Source organism: Nuphar pumila, chromosome 8 (assembly GCF_984573655.1).
Source record: "Nuphar pumila chromosome 8, dmNupPumi1.hap1.1, whole genome shotgun sequence".
Taxonomy (NCBI): Eukaryota; Viridiplantae; Streptophyta; class Magnoliopsida; order Nymphaeales; family Nymphaeaceae; genus Nuphar; species Nuphar pumila.
In genome coordinates, this window is record NC_143256.1 from 111,625,275 (window position 1) to 111,642,199 (window position 16,925).

At 36.4% G+C, this 16,925-nt stretch overlaps 1 protein-coding gene across 2 annotated transcripts; it reads left to right on the forward strand.

Moving 5' to 3' along the window:
* Positions 1-1,322: 1,322 nt before the first annotated feature.
* LOC149830228 (polyol transporter 5-like) lies at positions 1,323-3,598 on the forward strand. 2 transcript variants are annotated; one of them, XM_090015751.1, is made up of 3 exons: positions 1,328-1,551; positions 1,634-3,018; positions 3,158-3,326. In XM_090015751.1, exons 1-2 carry the CDS (start codon positions 1,401-1,403, stop codon positions 3,001-3,003), a joined length of 1,521 nt encoding a protein of 506 aa, XP_089871877.1. In that variant the 5' UTR covers positions 1,328-1,400; the 3' UTR covers positions 3,004-3,018; positions 3,158-3,326. The 2 variants fall into 2 exon arrangements, with proteins under 2 accessions (XP_089871878.1, XP_089871877.1); XM_090015752.1 differs by having other exon boundaries at positions 1,323-1,551; positions 1,634-3,598.
* Positions 3,599-16,925: the final 13,327 nt, after the last annotated feature.

A 16,925-nucleotide genomic window follows, 5' to 3' on the forward strand; every position in this document is an offset into this window, starting at 1 on the left:
TGTATCTCTCTGTGTATGGAGAATGGGGTCGGGTCCGGGGGGGGGTTTGTTAAGATTTGTTCATGGCGACTTTAAGCTTTTGAATAAGCTGAAAATCATAGGTGCAAGTCGTGTTGACCCAATTGGATCGCATGAATGTGTTCAGCATGGTCCAAATGCTAGGAATTGGCTTTTTGATCACGTTTTTGCGATAAAAAATGCAATTTTCTATGTCAAGAAGATAATGCAAATGCAAATTATTTGTTGATTCTCAAGCGTAGTAAAATTGCATCTATGTGTGTCTTGATTAGACAATCTAAGAGTTAATTTCTACTAATCAAACCATGTGATCACATCTGTAATTTCATTAAAAACAATAATAAAAAGAAACTGATTTATAGGTCATGGTGACCTGAACAAATCTTACCTTACACACACACAGAGAGAGAGAGAGAGAGAGAGAGAGAGAGAGAGAGAGAGAGAGAGAGAGAGCTGTTTTTCTTCTCAATGAAGCTAAATGGGTTTTACTCTTCTATCTTTTATTCTTTTCAAATGCAGTGTGTGTGTGTGTGTGTGATGTTTTTTCCCAAAGTCTCTAATGAAGAGATAGGTAATGACTTGTTCAATGAGGGTAGATTTTTTCTCCTCTTGTTCTTTGATGATCTTGTTGGGGCTCATGTTTATCTTGGGGACGTTATCATGTATTGAACAGTTCCTTACTTTCTTTGTAGGACTTTTAACCATTCTAACTGCACCAAGATTATTGTAACTAACTTTAAGAATACACGATGTCACTGCATGTATTTTGGTGTGCGTATGATGAGTGATAACCATAAACCTTGCTGTAATTAATTAGTAATATGAATTATTATATTATAATTATACGATAAAAGGAATTGATTTTTTTTTTTTTAATGATGGACCTGCGTTCTTGACATAAGTCTTTACGAAGCCCCACCAGTTAAAGGCACGTAGGAGTCGAACCTGGATGAAAGAGTCAGTAACTTCTCCTTCTCCGGTAGCGGTAACCGGTGAGGTCCGATTATTTATTAAATGGGTTGAGTAAATTTTATGCTGGGCGACATAGCCGGCTATTAATTAGGTTATATCAGTTAATGGCGAGATCACCCGGCCATTAATTAGGTTACATCTGTTAATGGAGGGCGTTTTCAAAGCTCAGGCTGCTCTAGTCATCATTTTGCGCCCCTACTCCTTGGCTTCTTTCTCATGCATGTCGGTGCGGTCGGACCCTGTGACACACAGGCTGCAGAGGACACACAGGCTGCAGAGGACACACATCACATGACCCTTATCATTATAAATAAACAGGACATCCTTCAGCAATCGAGATCTGAGAGAGAAAGAAAGGCTTGCACCCTTGCCAGTGTTTCTGCTTTGCTTCAAGGGAAGTGGGGAAAGAGATGATGATGGCTAGGGAGGAGGAGAGGCTGGAAGCAGCCGAAGCTGAAGGACAGAGAAAGAGTAGCGACCACCATGACAAGGCCCCTCTGAACAAGTACGCATTCGCCTGTGCCGTCCTGGCTTCAATGAATTCCATTCTCTTGGGCTACGGTGAGTCCCATTTGGTTGTTAGAACCGTTCCCCACTGTCAACCATCAACGACTTGATCAATTATCTGATGTTGCTGATGCAGATATCGGGGTCATGAGCGGAGCGATACTGTTCATCAAGGACAATCTCGGGATAAGTTCCACCCAGGAAGAAATCCTGGTTGGATCCCTCAACCTCTTCTCGCTTTTCGGTGCCTTGTTATCCGGAAGGACTGCAGACTGGATAGGTAGGAGATACACCATGGTTATAGCTGCTACAACCTTTCTGGTGGGGGCGTTGGCGATGGGTCTGGCAAATTCCTTCGCCTCCCTCATGATCGGAAGAGCAGTGGCAGGGATCGGAGTGGGGTACTCCATGATGACCGCGCCTGTTTACACGGCCGAGGTTTCGCCGGCTTCGATCAGGGGATTCCTCACGTCGATGCCTGAAGTGTTCATCAATGTGGGCATCCTGTTGGGGTATGTCCTCAATTATGCGTTTTCCGGCTTGCGGGAGAATCTGAATTGGAGGCTGATGCTCGGAGTAGCGGCTGTTCCTGCTGCACTGTTGATACTCGGGTTGATGGCAATGCCAGAGTCTCCGAGATGGTTGGTCATGCGAGGTCGATTGGACGATGCGAAGAAGGTGCTGGATAAGACCTCCATTAGCGAGGAAGAAGCACAGACGCGGCTGGTGGAGATAGTGGAAGCAGCAAGAGTGGGCCTGGAGGAGGAGGAGGAAAGAGGAAAGGGTGTGTGGAGGGAGTTGTTGGTGAGGCCCTCCAGACCGGTTAGGCGGATCCTGTTGGTAGCAGTTGGTTTGAACGTTTTCATGCAGGCGTCCGGGAACGATGCGGTCGTCTACTACACCCCGGAGGTGTTCAAGGCGGCCGGCATCAAGAGGAAGCAGCATCTGGTGGCGGTGACCATCGTGATGGGGCTCGCCAAGACGTGCTTCGTGATCGCCTCGGCACTCTGCCTCGACAAGGTGGGGAGGAGGCCGCTGCTGCTGACGGGCTCGTGCGGGATGGCGTTGTCGTTGGCGACGCTGGGCGTGTGCTCCAAGCTGATCGAGAGTGCCGGAGGGAGGAGTCTGACATGGGCCGTGGCGCTCTGCGTGCTCGCAGTATGTGCAGACGTCTCTTTCTTTTCGTTAGGAATGGGGCCTATAACTTGGGTGTACTCGTCGGAGATATTTCCGTTGAGGCTGCGAGCCCAGGGCACGAGCCTGGCCGCAGCGGCGAACAGGGTGGTGAGCGGGGTGGTGGCTATGTCTTTTCTTTCCCTGGTGAAGGCACTCTCCATAGGGGGGACCTTCTTCTTGTTCTCAGCGATAGCAACCGTTGGCGCTCTGTTCTTCTACAAATTTCTGCCCGAGACCAAAGGCAAAACGTTGGAAGAGATGGGATCGCTGTTTGGGGATGACAATCTTGCGCACGCACCTCGCAACCCAACTGACAGTGGGAGGCCATGATCGTGTGCTGACAACGTTCGTCAGTAAACCATGTCTTTATGTTGATCCATGAAACAGCAACTTTCCCACGAATTCTCTTTTCTTTTCATTTCTAACATATTTGTATATAACACTTCATGGGTTCTGCTAATGATTTCATCGTTGATATTAGCAGCCATCTTTGTGCGCTTGAGAAAGAGCTGGGAGCGAACGATTCAGTCAGTTGGATCAGACATTTGTCGATCAGATCACATTTGGTCAGCCTCTGAATTTACCAGTTAAGCCTCTGGTCATTGCGAATAATTGGTGCCCGTTATGATTCAAGTGAAACATGAGGAAGGATTCCACCTGTTTACAAGTCGAGCCCAACATTAGTGCAGATCTAACAATTCTTTGATGATTCAGCTTACAGTACTAGCTACTTCTTTCATGTTCACTGTTCTCTGTCATCCGGATCAGTGTAAACTCTCTCTCTCTCTCTCTCTGAATCCTAGAGAGAAGAGAGACCATACCAGCTCTTCCATGATGTCTGGTATGTAGTCATTTTTTCCTTTGCTTCAACCAAGCAAGTTGTACCACTTTCTCTCGACAAAACTTTTGAAAATTTCTTGCTGAACCGTCAACTGTGGGAGTCTCAATTCCTCCTGATTATTCATATGTATGATCTTCTTGGTTATGTGGATGGTAGCAAGAAGTGTCCTCAGCAGTATTTGGACGATGATACGAGTCTGAACCCCGAGTATATTACTTGGAAATGGCATGATCAACTATTGTTGAGTTGGATTATCTCGACCCTCAGGAAAACCATACATAGCCAAATCGTTGGCCTCACATCGTTATTTGAGATTTCTCGAGCAATCCTAAGCAGTGCATTCCCGCTCGCGTATTATGCAACTCAAATCCCAATTCCAAGATTTGAAAAAGGGCTAAAAAACTATAGACGAATATTTTCAAAGCTAAAAATCTCGTCCATTAACTAGCCATTGCAGGTCGACCTGTTGTGGAGGAAGATCTAATTATGCAACTACTTAAGGGCCTCCCAAATGAATATCAAGCCTTTAGGACTTCGATCTCTATAAGATCTGAGCCCTTTTCCCTCCAAGAACTCCACGGGCTATTACTTACTCAGGAAGCTGAACTTACTGATAATGATGATCAAGATGAAACCATGAATACATCAGTCAGTGTCTCTACCAAACAGCCATATGGGAAATCAAAATTCTAGATATCGGAACTGATATAGTCAAGGGAACTATAGCAACCGGTCTAGAGGCCGTGGTGCAGGTCGGTTCACTGGTAGGGGACAGAAACAACAAGGTGACAATGGTTCTAAGCATGAGGTTACATGTCAGATATGTGATAAACCAGGCCATTCGGCAAAGTATTGCTTCAAAATTATGAACTTGTTTCTTCAGGACGAACAGTCCACTCCTCAAGCGTATATTGCAAATTCATTCTGTGTGGGTGACACACAACTTCACGAATGACTTGAATAATCTGTCCATTCACGCCAACTATCAAGGCTCTGCTGCATTCAATGTGGGAAATAACTCAGGTTTGTCCATAAAAAACATTGGTACCTCTGTATTTCAGCATTTGAATTCTAAACTCATTCTTAAAGACATGCTTCGTGCCCCAGAGATAATGCACACTTTAATTTCTGCTCACAAATTTCCCAAAGACAATGGTGTGTCACTTGAATTTTACCTTACTCATTGTGTTGTAAAGGATTGCAAATAAGGGAAAGTCCTTATTTAAGGAACAAGTGATCATGGTCTATACAAGCTTCCCTTAAGTTGTGTGGATAATAAAGAGGTGTATGCTGCAGAAACCTCTACTCTTGAGCAATGGCACAGATGTCTCGGGCATCCAGCTATGAAAGTAGTAAAGAAGGTAGTCGGTGTTTATGGTTTTCCGTTTGATAAAACTTTTGAAAATAATGTGTGGCTTGTCAGAGAGGAAAGCCAACAATCCCCCTTTCAATAATGCCTCTAAACACGTGTCCTATCATTTAATTATTATTCATTCAGATGTTTGGGGACGGCACCAATCAACAATGTGGATGATTTTAGATTTTATGTTTTGTTTGTGGATGGTTTCTCAAAGTACACGTGGGTTTATATGATTCAGCATAAATTAGATGTGTGTGATGTGTTCAAGAGATCAAATCTCATTTCTAGAATATTTTGGGTAGAAAGATAAAAAATTTTGCAATCAAATTGGGGTGAAGAGTTTCAAGCCCTAACGAACTACTTAATGAGTGTGGGATAGGAGACAGGGTGTGTTGTCTGCACATGAATAGAATAGGATTGTGGAAGCATCAACATATTGTTGATACTAGTATAATATTAATCGCTCGGGCTGGTGTTTCTACCAAATTCTGGACATACACTTGTAATACTACTGTATTCTTGATAAATGGGTTGCTATCAAAGCATTTCAAGATGAAAAGCCCCATAGAAATTCTTTTTAAAAGCGAGGCTGACTACAAATTTTTAAAGGAATTTGAGTGCACAGAAAGCATAAATTGGATTTTTTTTCACCAATGTATTTTATTGGGCTATGCTGCTAATCATCATGGATATTATTGTCTTCAACCTTTCACCGATAAAATATTTACCTCACGCCATGTAGTTTTCGATAAAAATATTTTTCTCGCATTGAACTTTGCATCCCTCACATTGAGCCAAATCAAAACCTAGTTATACCTATGTCATCCGTTCCTGTTGACATGAACCATAGGACGCCATGAAGGATCCAACTCTGAATCAATTTCTAAAGAACCACGATCACCCTACCAAGTCTTTCTATAAACCATCACCAAGAGGAGTCACCTATTTCTCATGAAGACCAACATGAGTCTAGTTCATCTCCTATTTTTGAACCACCACTGAGTCAACCTCTTAGAACACACCCTATAATAACCTGTTTTCAGGCTGAGGCACATAAGCCTGAAGTATATATGACCTCAAAATATCCCATCCCATTGGCCTTTCTTGTTATCATGCTCAGCCACCATGAACCAATTGTCCTCAAAGTCAAAATTAAGTTGATGGGACATTAGAGAGTTAAAGGTGTGTTATGTAGCCAAAGGCTATAATCAACATGAGTGTTTGAACTACTTTGAAACCTTCAGTTCAATTATAAAACCCACTACAATTAGATTAGTCGGGTGATAAGGCAACTTTCTTAATGTTTTTCTGCATGACACTGAATGAAACTGTTTTCATGTATCAACCCCTAGGGTTTAAGGATAAATTTCATCCTACTTATGTATGCAAATTGCGAAAAACTCTGTATGAACTAAAACAGGCTTCACGAGTTTAGTTTTCTCGGCTAAGTAATTTTCTTTAAACTTTGGGTTTTCAAGGGTCCAAGACAGGCACATCCTTATTCATTTTCAGATTATGAGGGCTGATTATTTATATATTAACATACGTGGATGATATTATTGTCACGAGGAATGATAATCAGAAAGTTGATGCTCTTATAAAGTCTTTGGGAGTGGAATTTGCTCTAAAATATTTAGGACCTTTGCATTTTTTTAGGAATTGAAGTTGTATTCCTGAAGGTCTCCGATCCCCCCCCCCCCCCCCCCACCAAAAAATAAAAAATAAAAAAATTGGATATCTTATTGAGTGCATCTATGGAAGGTGAAAACCCATTTCCACACCTATGCCTGTTAATTTTAATGTTTATGGAGTAGGGTCTAAATTTCAAAATCCAACTCATTGTCGCAGTATTGTGGGCATGCTTTAATATGCAACCAAGACTAGGCCAAACCTTTGGTTTGTTGTTAATAGGGTCTGTCAATTCATGCATGAACCCACAGATTAGAATTGAGAAGCTTTGAGGAGGATCTTAAGGCATCTAAAACACACTCTCCATTATGGCATTGTGATAAACACATCAAGTCTAGCAGCATTGTTATGTACTCTAATATAGATTGGGCCAGATGTCCTATAGACAAGAAATCTACTAGAGGATATGCTGTGTTCTTTAGAGATAATCCTATTGAAAAATGATCATATTGTTCTTCTAAAATGTTAAGCTTTTAGAAATGCCTACTAAATTTTCAAAATCCTTTTCATGTCCAAAATTGTTGATTCATGACATTTTTAGGATAATTTTATCCTTTGCACAAACAATCTTTTTGATGTTTGTGCAATAGATATATACATCATCCAAAGTTTATGGCATCTCAATAACAAGGAGATTCACATGAAAATTTTGTGAACCTGATAATATTCACATAAAAATGTACGGACATGGCTAACTTGAATTCCAACACTAGAGATTCACAATTGAAATACGTGAATCTTCTGAGATTCGCAAGCTTAATGAGAACCTTTTAGAATTTAAAAGTTTGAGCTCAAAAGGTTCATTCCATACATTTGTGGATGCCTTGCAGTTTCAAATGTGAAGTTCATGCAAACGACATGCAAACCACCTTTAATTAAAAACCACATAAAGTCATGATGTATGTTTGCAAATGTATGATATGACTTTTGCAAAAGTCTAACATTTGCAAATATTATATGCAAACCTCTTGTTAATGCAATACACAACTTTTTAACATGTGGATGTCTTAAGGTTATTTTATGAATGCCCTTACCATCACTGGTTCGAGTTCAGTATATTTGCGCCATACATTTTTAAACGTGTTCTCCTGACGTTTGTGTATACGACCTACTAACCTTCTTTGTATATGCAGACCTTTCTCAGTTGCAGACCTACTGAACATTCACATATTCAGCATGCCAACTTGTCAGGTTCGTAAATATTCTCATTACCTTTGCAAAATCTCCTAACCCTCACAAATTACGATTGTGAAGCTCCTTATATGCATTAAATGCAACTTTGCACATGTATAAAAGTTGTGATTCATATTTGAGGGTCATTTTCACATAGCTTTAGGGTTCATTTGCAAGAGTTTTATGGTCCCCAACCTATTTTTTAGCAAGGAAGGATTGTTCTTCTGTGAGTTTTGTTGCATGACAGCATATCATTGACAAGATTTTAAAGTTTGACATATCACTAATGGCGAGATTTTCTGGTAAGCACGAGTTTCACTTATTCTAACAGTTGAATCAATTATTTTGGAAAAAAATGACACGATTCTCAAGTTATTTTTGCATATTCAATAGCTTATTTTATTTTTTTATTCAATTTCATGTGAGTATCCTTTGCCCACCTTTTTTCTTTAATGTGGTAAGCTTCTATCCTCAAATTTGGTCATGTAAAAAATTATTTATTTTGTATTATAAAGATGACAAGAGAAGAAAGTGTCATGAAAACACCAATACCTACTGGTCGATCAGATAAACATGTAGGATATGCATATGCTATAAAAAGGCTTATTGAAATTTCTCTTTCTACTATAAACCTTGTATAGTATACTATAGTTTCTCTCTTAAATATTGATATTTTCAGAAAAAATACTCAGTGGTTGATGATTCATACATTCCTGTACGACAAAAGGTTAATTTTTGAATTAATAGAGAACCTATTCTATGACCAAGAGCATGGGTTTATGATGTAATTTACAAAAAATGCAGCATTAGTAAGATGTGGTTGAGTTTAATGAGATCAAACACTACAAGAAAATACCTCATTACTGACCATAAAAATAGCGATGATAATTTATCATTGTCAATAATAAACTAACTCTAACGATAAATAATGTCATAGTAAAAATGACTATAGTCGATGACATAAAGTCATCACTCTTATCCAGTCGATAATATGAATATGAACACTCGAAAGATGGCCGAGACTAAATATTGTCAACAATATTATTGTCACCTCTCAAATACAATGATAAGTAATCATCGCCAATTATCCTTTATATCTTTAAAGTATAGACAACAATAATTATCATTGCATATATTCTCATTGACAACGATAATTATCGTTGCAAATATGTTATTATTTGTAATTTGTTGACGATGATAATTATCGTCGTTCATATGCTGGCAATATATTAAAAATGATCAGCAAATATCGACGATAATCATCACCGCCCATTGTTGATGATGTTAAACTATCCCTAATATTATGGTCGATGATAATTATCATCACTAATAGTGTAACATCAATGATGATAAAATATCGTTGTTGATGTTAAACTTATCCCTAATCTTATGGACGATGATAATTGTTATCGTGAATTGTTTAACAACAATGATGATAAATATCATCATTGATGTTAAACTTATCCCTTAATCTTATTGATGATGGTACACATCGACGTCTATAGTGTATTCCTAGTGCTATTGATGACGATAATGGCTGTTGCTACTAGTCTGACATCAACAATGATAAATATCATCGTTGATGTTAAACTTATCCCTAATCTTATTGACGTCAATAATTATCGTCATACATAGTGTAACTTGAACTTATCCCTAATCCTATTGACGACAATAATTATCATCGTTTACCTAGCCAACTAGATCTTCCTCTGGCTAAGTCAATTCCACATAATTGCTAGATTTCTTTTAGGAATTTTCTCGAATGGCTTGAAGATCAGGAAACACCTATATCACATATATACAATTGTAGTGATGTAGGGTACGCGCGCAACACAAAAATTTCAGAATGCTATTGTGTTAATATCACGAAAATATCTAGAAAATACAGGTTGCAATTATTTTAATTTTTAACTTTTAGAAGCTTCATTTATTTTTATAAGCGTTAGCAAACACAAAAAACACAATTGATTTGGTTCAAAAACTGAATCAAATGTTTAATTTTTCAAAAAATTGACATGTTTCTAGGATTTTGTTGGATTTAAAGAATCAACAACTAAAGATGTTAAAAAATTTCAGCAAATTTATGTTGGTTGTGGATTGTGGCTCCTAAGATCGGTGCCTTCTTTGGGCATGCCTCATATTTTTTATTGTTCTATACTTTGACTTAGCATCTTTTTTGTTTATGCTCTTCTCTTTCATTTTATTATTTTTACTCACTAAAAAATATACTGTGTTTGAAAGTACTTAAAAATAATGGGCTGGATGAATTATTTATGTGGGTCCAAGTGCCCAAATCCCTCTTTAGATGTGCATTTATCCATGGAATGTGGGTTTTGTACGCCTAATGGAATGTTTAATTGTTTTTCATTGCTTGTATTTTGTCCTTGTAAAATAAGCTACTTGGCATTGTGTAGTGATCATCTATATGAAACTTATTTGAGATTAGATTTATTCATTTAAGGAATTACTAAGCACACACTGTTATGAAATCCATACTCCTATACTGTTATGGTTTTCTTTTCATGTTATCCTTTTGGCTGTCTTCTTTGCTAGTCGAACTAGGTTAGTTGAAATCTTTGCATATTTCTAAAATTTATCTATCATATCAAGGTGTTATTTACTACTTTATAATTTTAAGATTAGTATACTGTTATAGGTTCCATTTTAGTGCTGTTATGGATGTTGCTTTTGCAGTCCTTGCTTCTTTAATTGTTGTGATAGTGGTCTAATGATGACCTATAGTTTGTACTTTTCTTTTACATGCATCAAAGGAATTTATGAAACATGGCTTTAATTCTATGGAGGCAGGATGTTGTTTGGAATTGATATATAGTCCTTGGTGTGGGCTGGCTGGAAGTTCAAACGTAGAAGATTGTTATCAATCTTAAGCTACTCTTGTCGAAGAAAAGGAAAATCAATCTTCCTCTACTGGGTGCCATATTACATGAAAAAATATGTTGACCTTCATATGTTGGCTCAACTGCTCATATTCATATGTGAGGCATTAGTAGGCTAAGCATCTTTCCCCAATTATGGATGACCCAAGACTATATAGTTGATTGTGCAAAAAAGATTCTTTTGGATTAGGTGATGTATTGAATCTCTCAGAATTGTTTAAGTTATGAATTATGATGCAAAGGATATGCCATGCTAGCCTTTTATCTAGTAAATACATCATGGACAGAAGTCTGAATTTGTTTCACCAATTTCATTGGTCATCTGAGCTTCTAATGGTTGCATTTTTAAATCACTTTTTGAGAACAACAAATCTATCATGTACGTTATGCATGTAGCAGCTGTTTAGGTCTGCTTATGTAGCTCCAGTGAGTCATAATAGATAAAAGTTTTGCACTTATATTTTTTTATATCATGGATAATGCACAAGAACTGACTCTGATATAGTTAACATTCGAGTCACTATTTTTGATAAGTATATTTGTTTTAGAGAATTTAATTTGCAATTAATAGTTTTAAAGGGCTTTGATGATATTAATGGTTTGGGCTTCAAAGATGATATATCAAATGGTTGCCTTGTTGTTGGGAAGTCATATGGATTATTCTGTTTGTATGTTTGAGTTTCGTGTGGAATATATCAAATGGTTGCCATGATTACAACAATATCTTTAAGGGATATGCAACTAAGGACAAAGCTATAGCCAATGTTCCAAAGCATATTTTTGTTGCATGGTGGGGAGAGATGTGCAACATATTATTCAACTATTCAAAATGGATGATAAACTACCTGTTGGAGTATATATATATATATATATATATATATATATATATATATATATATATATATATATATATATATATATATATATATATATATATATATATATATATATATATAAACAATTGATCTTTACTTCATCCATGTCAAGTGTGTAAGAAACAAATCTAATAGAGCTAGATTGGAGGCCAGTCATACTAGTGGGGAAAAATCATACATGCAACATCGAAGAGAGAATGTACAATCATTTGATTTCATAGGTGTATGATAGAAATTTGTTCATGTTAGTGAGAACTATTGATTTCTATATAACCATAAATTATAACTTAATTTTGCTCTCTCATGTTTAGAGTAATGCGTCAGGAGAAGAAATGGGGTTGATTGAGATATATAGATCAACCCACACTAACCATTGTGGCAACTTTCTGAGCGATACTGCAACCAACAATTATGTAAGTAATTTAATCATTCTATGGTCTTGTATATGTAACTATGTGTTATGACTGTTATTAATTACAATATACATTTGTGTTGCAGCATGAAATGACATGACTGACATCACAGAACTCCAATATGAAAGTTCTTGTGATACTTAATGAGGTTCTTGGTACACGACCTGGGTATCTCAGAGGCATGAGAAGTTGTGCCATATCTACCCAAGCATCCTCTACCAATACATCGAACAATGCCCTTAGGCATGCACTTTAATCAACTCAAGAAGAATTGACGGCCATTGAAGAAGAGTTGGCGACCACCAAAAAAGAGTTAGGCACTTTAAAGGGTATAGAAGCTAGGATGATGCAGTTTGAGGGAATGGAGGCTAGGTGGGCGCAGTTTGAGGGGATGGTTCAAACGATTTTACAATAATAAAAAAATTTATGATGTATTTTAGTGTTTGATTGATGATTGATGTTTCTACTGTTTAGGTTAAGCAAAAATAAAATGATGTGATTTCTTGTGTTTTTTGTTTTCTATTGTGTGATGTTCTTATTGGGGAACAAAGAGTGAGCTTATGGATGTTTTAATGAGCACATATGTTACTTATTATGGAATGATCGAGATTGAATTTATTTACTAAAAGCTTGATTTGAACTTATTTACTCAATAATTGCACAAAGAATCAAATGCTGAAATAAGCAGGGACAACTTTTTTGAAGGTACTTTCACAACATTTTATGGATGCTTTAATGTCATTATATGTTTGCTAACTTTGCTTGTGATTTTTTATTGATAAGATAATAATTAGTGTTTTATGATTTCATAGGTGTATGATAGAAGTAATGATATTGTTCTTATTTTGCTTGTTATAGATTTTGGCTACTTGCTATGAATTTTCATCATTTAAAAAAGAGGGATCTTTACTGCTTGAGCAATAACTATTTGCTTCTGATGGAGCTATAGAATTTTCCTATCACAATTCAGATTCATGGATAGAGCAGGTAACTACAACTGCTTTTATTGGTAGATTTCTTTTAATTTTTTTGTGTGCTGGCCTGATCAAGGAGATTGGTAAGAATTGGCTATCATGCATTCTGAACTTAAATTTGAATGTGTTTGCATTCATATCATTAGCCAATTATGCATGTGTGGCACAAGCATGATCAAATTGTATATCATCTCTTGTTGCTTAAATTCCTAAACACAATGTCCTATTGTTTCTTTTACATGAAAAGGTGCAAATGGATTAGGTTTGGTTGGACCTTTAGTTTGAATCTATCGAGTTGTTCTTGGATATGGATGTTTAGACGTTTCAGTATTCATATTCTAGTCGAAGTCAGACTTGCAATATATGATCATTTGGATTTGAAGCTAAATTCATATAGGTAATTTTCGCTGCATCTGCATTCTGAATAAAAGTAAGTCACTTACACTTATTAATTACAAGCATGAACTTCCATCAGAAAAATTACAGATAAGACATTAGTTAGATTCATTTTATGTTCTTTTGTGGCGTTAAATGTCTTGCATGAATGTGATTCTAAGAAACATATCGTATTTGGGCTGTAAATTTTATTTAACCATTGACTTTCCATGAGGTATTCTGCATATGAATTAGTAAACAATCACATGTAGATATAATCATTCCCTCGAATGTTCATTCATTGAAGAAAAAATATGAATGTGAGGGAATGCAACATATAGATAGATGAAGCATATTTGGTTCGATCTAGCAAATAGAAACAATACCTCTAGAGTTTTACTTTATGGAAAATCAATGTTTGTGGTTCAATTTTCTAGCAGTTAAATCCTAGTTTGCATATCATCTTTTCTATTAGATAAGTTCATGTGTGATCTTTTGAAAGGCATGCAGAGAAGTCCTACGTCAATATCCTTGCCTTGGATTACACTATATGGAATCATTAGTCCTAATATTTGATGGCAAATCCAAACTGTTTATTTTTTATTCCACAATAGTGGATACTTTATTTCATTTATTAGATTAGTTTGTAAGTTCAACACATCCATGGAACCATGAATAATGGTATGCTTATGAATGTACTTTGGAGGAGTGACACAAAGTTGGAAAATAACAAAACATGAGTAATATGTCTTTAAAATTCCTTCAACATGCATAATTTGCCGTCCCATGTTGTACATTAGATATATGTATCTGCTTTGTAATTAATGATATGTTATAGAAAATATTGCCATTTTTATGTCAGATTCCCGAACTTTGTGGCTTCAAATGTTGTGCTCCTCAGTAAAAGAAAAAGAGAAAAAGAAAAGGAAAAGGAAAAGCAGATAGATGACAAATTTTTGTTTTTAATATTGTCTATGTAAATAATTATAATTTGTTTGTATGATCCTGGAGTATGTTGGAACCACAAGATTTGAAAAGACTTGTTACCAATTAATTTTTTCACCTAGCGTTGCTTTTTTCTCTCCATAAAGCTGTTGATTCCACTTCTTGTTATTATGTGTACAATGTGGTGCAGGAGAACTGTTGAATTGGTGGATGGACCACATGTTTCATATATAACACCTACTGCTCTTGATAGATGGGAGAAAACGTTAAATGATCTATTTATGACCCATCCATATGATATGTATGCTGCTGCTTTAGCAGATACAATTTTCAAATTTCTAGTAGATATCCAGGCATTATAAATTAACAAACTTAATGTACACTGCTTCCTGTGCCTCTGCTAGTACCTTTTATGTAGATGTACATGGTAGCACATTAAATCATGCTTGGGCATCGTTCCAAGTGCTATATAGTAACTAAAGAACATTACAAACACAATCTGGAAGGACAAAGCTGCAGATTGTTTCTCAAACATTCATTTATTGTTTTCCTTTTAATTCAGTGTTTCACTAAAAATGAGTTGTATACCCTTTTACAATGTAATAGATTTTAGTTTTTTTTAGAGGATCAAGAAATTTTCACAAGTACTTAGGATGAGTTTATTAACCCCATGCTAAATTAGATCACTTTATAAATTGCTCCTTGCCATTTGTAGTTATTTTAAACAAGTGTTGGTGTTTGGCTCTTTCACTTTTATTTTTTGAATGACGTTTTAGTAAACTGCTTTTTTATTCTTTGCCTTAGTTTTTAAAGACAATTGAACTTGCATTCCTTCAAAAAGATGGGTTAGTGTTACATTGCTGAGAATTTGCAATCTTTGCCTTATATATATATATATATATATATATATATATATATATATATATATATATATATATATATATATATATATATATATATGTGTGTGTGTGTGTGTGTGTGTGTGTGTGTGTGTGTGTGTCCCTGTGCTGTGCTGTGATGACTTATCTATGTTTCATGGACTTTTTCAGCACTCTTCCTATTGAGATTTCGTACTACACAACATAATTTTGTTCATGAAGGTCTTTCATTTTATGGATCTAAGTGTTGGTCAAGCATGTAACCAGTTTTTGACTTTTCTTTATGATTATTGTTGCGCATTTGTTTCTGCTACCAATTTTAAGTGGTATCTTGGTTCAATTCGAAATGGTTTAGCATCTAGCACAATATGGCTGGACAATTCAATGAGTTGTCGAATAAATTTGATGGTTCTCTTATTAATTTATCTATAATTTACCACTTCATTCTGTTTAGCTTCTTCACTTTTCCACATGAACCTTCGTCTTTTCTCTCTCCCTCTTTCAAATTTGCTTAGTTACCCAATTCATAGTAGTTTTCTTTATTTTTTATAGAGGTTATTTTTCGGTAATAAGAGATTAGGGTATTTTGCAGAATCACCTTCTTCGGAGTTGTGCTCCAATATTTAAAGGCCTTATTGGCATTACCCCAAGGCTCCAGCTATATCTCTAGAGGGTTTAAAACCTAGAGGTATTGATTTTCTTTTTCGAGTAAGATGGTAAATTAAGCCTAGTGTGTTTTTGGTTGTTTTGCTCTTTTTTCCCTTTTCCTTTTTAGATTTGTGCTTATTACTTTTTACAAGCAGATATATGCATTATGGTTGTTGTTCGAACACCAATGGGTGGTTTAATGGTTTCTTTGTTATCCTTTTCAGCTACCAAACTTGGATCTATAGCTATTGAGGGTTAGTGGTGCTCGAGTGATGATTATCTAGCTCTTTCCATGATAGTTTATCTATTTTGTCATAAAAATTGAAAAAAACCCTTTTCTTTGATTGTGCAGGTTCACTTAAAAGATCAGGTGTCGACCTATCAGAAGTACAAAAGGTCTTCTTCGATAATGTTTTAAGTGCCAATTTGGATCAAGCTCCAGCAAGACAAGCCGCACTAGGCGTTGAGATACCTAATTTTGTTGTTTGTACAACAGTTAATTGTAACACCTTGAGAGTCCAAGTTCGGTTGGTATTATTTTTCAGAGAGAAAGTATACAAAGTTCACATAGAGAAAACATGGCTAAATTTTTTTCTAATAAACTCAATTTCTTTGACAAAGTTCATCATTCATAACATATGAAAATAATAATTACATGAGTATTCAAAGACAAGAAAATAAAACTAACAAATACTCAGCTGCACAATAGGAGTAGCTAATCACGTCTTGCCTGCACTAGTGTGCCTAAAACCTATAGTTGTAATTATACAAGGGGTGAGTCTACAACTCAGTAAAGAATATTTGTACATAATAAATGACTTTAACTTACAATTGTAGTGGGATCTAAGCCCCTAATCTGAGTTTAGTTTTTGACACACCATAAAAGGTTTTTATATTTTAATTTTTTCCACTTAACTCTCTTAATTTGCTCTTTATAGATTATAACATTAAGTCAGCTATACCAGTCATAGCCGTCTATGGGCGTAGTAACTCGTGTAAAATACCTCAATTCTATAGTATTGGCCAAACTATGAATCATACACTTCCAGTGATCCCCGGATCACCAGGTACTGTATTGAAACAATAAGGGGGACCCCACCGGTAGGGGTGGCAATTTCTGACACGACCCGCCAACCCGACCCGCCAACCCGCCTCTTAGGCGGGTTCGGGTTGGGCTTAAGCCA

Bases quoted from the DNA above. Each gene is read 5' to 3' on its own strand.
- LOC149830228 (XM_090015752.1), top strand. From the start codon at position 1,401: ATGATGATGGCTAGGGAGGAGGAGAGGCTGGAAGCAGCCGAAGCTGAA. The intron at 1,552-1,633 runs GTGAGTCCCATT...TTGCTGATGCAG, and splicing joins TTCCATTCTCTTGGGCTACG to ATATCGGGGTCATGAGCGGA.